The sequence below is a fragment of the Fulmarus glacialis genome, unplaced genomic scaffold (assembly GCF_000690835.1).
Source record: "Fulmarus glacialis isolate BGI_N327 unplaced genomic scaffold, ASM69083v1 scaffold1400, whole genome shotgun sequence".
In the NCBI taxonomy this organism is placed as follows: Eukaryota; Metazoa; Chordata; class Aves; order Procellariiformes; family Procellariidae; genus Fulmarus; species Fulmarus glacialis.
In genome coordinates, this window is record NW_009186878.1 from 81,331 (window position 1) to 87,581 (window position 6,251).

Below are 6,251 nucleotides of genomic sequence, written 5' to 3' on the forward strand. Positions count from 1 at the left end.
CAGCCTTTACAGATGGTCTAGCGTTAAGAGATTGTCCTAATACTACAAAGAGTTTTAAACACAGCTAGTGATGCCACGGGTCCTCAACACAAGCATCCACATTCATCCCTCACTTGAAGCCTGTAAAGCTTGATTTGAGACACACAGGGCTACTCCGTACCTGGGGGGAAAAAACCCAATATACTCCAGTTTGTCCAGCGGGACAACAGACCCAGCAAGATTTCTGCAATTTATCGGGAAACTATGAAACTCATTTTATTTTCTGATCAAAACACACTGTGGTAGCCACCAATAAGCAAGATTTCATGGTTAAGAGATGCATAAAAGCAGGCTGAAATGGTTCTTCTCGGGCAGGAGCTTACAAGAGGGGCCGCAGCCCCAGGCTGAGCTTCCAAAGTTTATTACAAACCAGAGAAGGTGACGTTAGATGCGACTAGTTCAGTTTAACACGCCAGACCTCATATCCCAGCTAACCCACAGGTAGAAAACAAAGCCAGACAGTGAGCCTGCACGAAATCACTCAGCACTGTGTCACCAGTGGCAGTAAGTGATGAATTAGGGTCCCGAGGACACAAGCAGGAGGTCTCAGTCTGACAAAGGTTTTATGATTAAGGACAATGCTCATAGTCCTGTTTTTGAGAGTTATGGTGAACTAGAGATCCAAGTTTCCATCCCATCCATCTGGGCTGGAAATTATTTTCTCTGCATGTTGTTTGCAGAGCAATCCCGTTTTTCATTTCCGTGGGAAGCAGCAGCCTGGGATTTTCACTTGCAGACTCAGAGAGGCCAGGAGAGCCTCCCGAAGCCTCGGGCTATATGAGAAACGCTACTTAATGCTACTGAATAAGCCAGAAATTTTTCGGCAAGCTAACAATTCTGAGCAGCAAACGACAGTTTCCAAGGTTTAAACCTACAAAAGCAACTATTTGACTGTGTCAAAACCAGCAATTAATCCCTCTAGCAACTCAGGGCAAGCACCACAAATAGCAGCTGTTTTTGCAGCAAAATACCACACAATCCCAGCTCTCTCCATCCCCCAAAATAAGTGCTCTGCCGTGTAGAGTATTCCCAAAGGCGTCATGCAGTGGCATCAGCATCCCAAGAAAGACACAGGACAGAGCAGTTGGAGAAAACCAGGGAATTTACAGGGTATGCAGGAAGCGATAAAGAGCTTTAAAGTGACTTTATATAACTGCACTGAACAACTGCTGGCCATTAAAAGCCCTGATTTCTTAACTACTCATGTTGAAACCTGCAAAATGTAAATCAAGCCTTTGCGAGACCAACTAAAATAGAGTCCCCCCCCCCCAGGGCTCCGCAAATACCTCAGTGAAGCCACTGCGGCGCGGGGCCGGCCCTTCCCAGTCCAGGCTCAACACGTCTGCAAGGGCTTCCCAACACACCCCGTAACACCAGCCTAAGTGCCGGAAACACTCTCCCAACACGTTAATTACCATTTCTCAGCGTTTTTAAATTGCAGCTACGCTATGCAAAACTTCACGTGCATACGTCCTGCTTGTTCACAGTTGGTTTCGCGGAAGGCAACGAACCACAGCCTCGTAAAGTTTTAATAGGATAACGAGCAAACTAAGGGCATCACTTTGCTGCGCTAAATAAGACAAAGCAGCTGATCACATCCCAGTTGCATAAACTACATACTTAATTTAAGGCACATTTTATAGGCCTCCCTTCAAAAAAAAAAAAAAAAGCTGCTTTTCTGTACTAAAAAAAAAAAAAAATCTCGTCTGCTACAAAAAACTGGCAAATCAAGACGAGGCCGAACACAAGAACTGGCCTCTTGCCTGGGTTTCCTTATAAATGCCTTCAAATGGCAGTCATACCCCAAACTACGCTTCGCAGACAAAGTATATATAACCAAGCATCATCGCTCTCCTCAAAGCCAAATAAAGGACTGAGCAGTTAGAAAAGGGGAAGGTGAAGGAGACGGGCAATCCATTTCTCCTAACAGCCAGCAAGTTTTTCTTTATTTTACACATACAAGATACCGTCCCGCTTGGTGACACGGGTTTCTAGGCTGGTCTACAGTAGGGATTTCAAAAGAATTCAAGAACAGGAACACTCAGCTCTAACCACACTCCATGCCCGCAAACACAGCCGACATGTTTTTAACGAAGGCAACCAGCAATTTAATTTTTCTTACTGGAAGGCAAGCTAGCAGAGGGCTGCCAGCACCAAACACCAGCTTCTCTTCCCAGGCAATGAGAGAAGAGGTGGGAATCGGTCTTTCCTGCCTGCTTTTTCTTGCCTACTGGATTGTCCTGAACGCACAGTGGAGGCCACCAGCACCATCAGTCAAGCACATCTCGTGGGCACTGTCCTTGCTGAGATGCAGCAGGCAGTCACCCGCACTGGGAAAGCTGGACCAGACCGCTCCTAGTTCGCAGGCTTGTTGTTAAAAGCATGGCTGCTCTCAGCGGGGTTGGGGCCACCCCACCACCACGAAACAACCACCAGCGTGCTGAGGACACTGCCTCTTTGTCCGAGCAACAAAACACCAGGATCATGATAGCTGAAATCAAGCAGATCTGGGCAAAGAGTAAGAGTGATGGGGAAAAATGAGAGGTGGCTCTAGCAGGGCTGGTTGGGAAAGGAACAGGGAGGCAAATGTAAAAGTGGATAAAAAAAAGTGTAGAAACAGTAGAAACAACAGAAGCACATCAGGATTAGAGCTGCAGATGGAAGAAGTGAGAGTCTGCTCTGAAAAAAGATACAACAACTGCAATAATACAAGCCTTTGTCCAGCACCACCACCCAGCACCAAAAATATTCCATGCACTTCCATGCTATTTCTTTCCCCCTTCTTCCAGTGTTCAAAGAAGCATCTTTAACACATGGCTTTGTTTTGGTGCGTTAGGGGTCTAAATAGAAAAGCTGTGCTAAAACGTATGCACACAAAGCACTGGGGAGATGCCAGAACTATCCCAATGCTCCCAGCAGAAGCGAACAGCACAGACTGTAAAAATAACGTGACGCTCTGGCTTCAAAAAAAGCAGACAACTAACTACATACCGTAATGCCTCAGCTTCCATCTTCTACTTAAAAGCTGGCACCCAAAGTCCCTTATTCCTAGAATATACGGAAACATGGAGGGAGGGCAGCGTTGGGAAAAAAAGACTGGTTAGGTCAAGTCTAAATTAGAAAGAATCCAACCTGAGGAACTGGAAAATGGGAGAAGTGAAGGGATACTTTTAAGAGAAGCGGAAGAAAGGAGACAGCGGTGCTCCCCCCCTCCTCTCCCCCATTAACCTAATAACCCAAACACCACCCTGCGAACGGGTTCAACTCCCCCTTCTCCTGATTTACAGCTGCAAACTCATGTCTCCAACCCTCTTGGGGGAGGACTCTTACTTAGGGGGTCTTAATACCCTCTCATACAAAGAGAAACAGCTTTTATAACTCCAGATGCTCCCTGTGCAGGGACTGGTAATTACCCCAATTCCCCTCTCCCCAGGGAGCACCCTAACTTCTGCGTATAGTTCTCCTTTGCAAACACTCCTAGGATCCAAGCCTTTAACTCAGTAATAGTGATCTGCGCTGTATTTATCTTCATCAGGCTCTTTGCTAGCATCTAGTCCCAAAACTAAATGTTCTTCAACTTGTTTTGAACTGTAAATTCTAAGAAGATTCAAAGAAACCCACATTCACACATTGGCAATAGACCTGCGGTTCTTATTGACCTTTTAAAGGCTCCTCCAAAATGTTACACTGATCTACATGGACCAAACATCACTGGACGTTAATCAAGACATCCCAAATGGCCAAAAACTCAGGGCAGGGCGGCATTTGCTACATGAAAGCCTGGAGCCGACGCTGCCAGTCCTGAACGGGTGCAAAGCAGCGCTAACCATTCAGGATACCAGTGCTTTTAGAAATAAAGGCGACTGCAGCATCAAACAAGGACACGGGTTTGAGCACACAGCCTAATCCTCAAAGATCATGCAGAACTAACTGCATAAAAGGGCTTTGTGTCCCAGAATGCATTTACGTCCTACCAAGTACGCAAATACTTCAAGCCCTTTGCCTCTTCTCTCTTACTGATGTCAGTAACTAAGTGTCCCGCAGACCATGGTGTGCCCTGGGGAACAGCCCGCGGGCACACAGAATCCAGATGTGGCACCCAACAGCTCACACAAACAAAGATGGTTTGAAGACTTCACAAGAGTAAAGCAGAGAAATGCTGCAGAGGAGTTCAGGGCATTTGAGACTAAAACGGCACTTTTTGGTATTTGACAGTTCCTCAACCTGCAATGAACTCAGCGACGCATACAAAGTCGTACAGAACTATTTACTGCTTGCACAGCACATGCACAGATAGCTTAATGCCTTGTTATTAGTCTTCTTAAAACTAACTCACCACCACGCCTCCAACAAGCTTCCGATTCTTAAAAGGATTTACATTACAAATACCCCACCCAAAAACCTAACTGGGAAAAAAGAAACGAAAAACAGATTCAAATATCTGAAACTCAGCTAGGCAGCTTCATCCTAAAAAGCTGTACTCTAGTCTAAAAATATGCCAGAGCAAATTCACAAAGCTACAAGAGCCTGTGAACAAACCTGAAACCCAAGTGATTGACAACAATCATGTTGCAATGCTACAGTATTTTAAAGATGCAGTTGTTTTCATTAAAGAAACGTGCACATTTCTTCAAAGCCCAGGACACAGCACGCTGTTTGCTCCAGTATGTCGGAAAAACGTACTATTTTTCAAAGAACACCCATATACATACAGGTGCATAGATGCAAGCGCAGCAATAATAGAGACGTGCCTATAAAGTAAGTTTTACCTTGATAATGAAGAATTATGATGATTTCTATTAAAAAAGAAGTTGAGATAAGTCTTAGCTTACCGTTTTTTCCAGGTGTCCTGAATAAAAAATTCCCAATGTAGAAAAAAACCCAAGAAGATGAAGAGGCCTTAGTAACTACCTCCCCTTATCCGAACAATTACATACGCTTACATGGTATATTTCTTTTGAAGTTCCTAGCACAAAGAAACACTTTAGGGCGGTGAGACGCTCCCGGCTGCTGGGGCAGATGGATGCGGTCAGCAAGTGACCCCTGGTACAGGACTCAGCACCATCATCTCCATCTCACGAACCCAACATCCAACTCCCTGACCCATAACGCAACTTTTTTTCCTCCAAATTACACTAAAGTGAGATGCATTATTGATGCTAAAACTTAAGGTTCAACAGTAGCTCTTGAATAGAAAACATTAGTGATTACAGAGGGGTTTTTTTAGTTTTTACTTTATTTAATAACGTGAGGATATAAACTGTGGTTTGAATTTTCCGATGGCTGGCTCATCTTCCAAGCCAATTACCCTTCCTCCATGTCAAGACAGCTTAAACAACTGAATGAACAGAGGAAAAGAAAAGCTTGTCCACAAACCAAAGCGAGGGCTAAAATACTTTATCCCAAAGGAACCTCTGGGAGTGCCAATTAATCAGAAAATTCACCTTCTCCTTTTTTTGACTGGATGTTCCGGGTCCTGCTGACCGCTCCCTGACAAACCTAACCCACCCAGTATTTAAAGGACAACGCTGCCCAGTCTAAGAGGACACTGAGCAGACGTGCCCTTGCACGCACGCGTTTTCCTGCGGTGCTTCCCGCTTTTCAAACCAACCTCTCCCGCCTGAATCCCAAGCCCGTTGCCTGGAAGACTCCGGGATCCGAGCTTCCCGGCGCACGGGGAGAGCCACGCTCACCGCGCTCCACGCCACTGCAAACTCTTGCCTCTGGCAGCGCGGGCTCGCTCGCCTCACAAACTGCAGCGCGACCAACGCGGACCGCAACGAAGCAACCCCGCGCAATATGCGCTTTCGCTCTGCCTCTGCGGAGAAGGCCGAAACTCACGTTCATCAAGCACCGCTTTGCAGCTATGATTATCCTTAAAGAAAACACCAGCGGCCGAGGGGTGACGTGGGACCAAACCCTTGGCCAAGAAGACCCCAGTCACGCCCGGGACTTCGCAGCAAGCGTTTGCTTGGGACAAAGCGAACCCTGTTTACACCCACCCAGACCCCGCTTCGGCCGCTACCCACCCCCGCGGCCTAGTTACAGCCGCCCCGGCCCAACGTCTCCCCAGCAGTCTCCTCAGCCTGCCCCCCGCCGCCGCCCCGCGGGCTTCCCGCTTTGGCGCCGTTTTTCCCTCAGGCCCTTACCCAGGTGGAGGGTGAGGTTGACGGCGGCGGGGTGCTGCACGCCGGCCAGCATGGTGCGGCTCT

At 47.0% G+C, this 6,251-nt stretch overlaps 1 protein-coding gene across 1 annotated transcript in view; it reads right to left on the reverse strand.

Annotated features, from left to right (window-relative positions):
* Positions 1-6,240, reverse strand: part of LAMC1 (laminin, gamma 1 (formerly LAMB2)) — a 67,539-nt gene extending 61,299 nt beyond the window's left edge. The window contains exons 1-2 of the mRNA XM_009572874.1: positions 6,189-6,240; positions 5,651-5,857 (exon numbers count right to left, since the gene is read on the reverse strand). Coding sequence (XP_009571169.1) covers positions 5,651-5,857; positions 6,189-6,240 — 259 coding nt within the window. The remainder of the gene's footprint in view (positions 1-5,650; positions 5,858-6,188) is intronic.
* Positions 6,241-6,251: the final 11 nt, after the last annotated feature.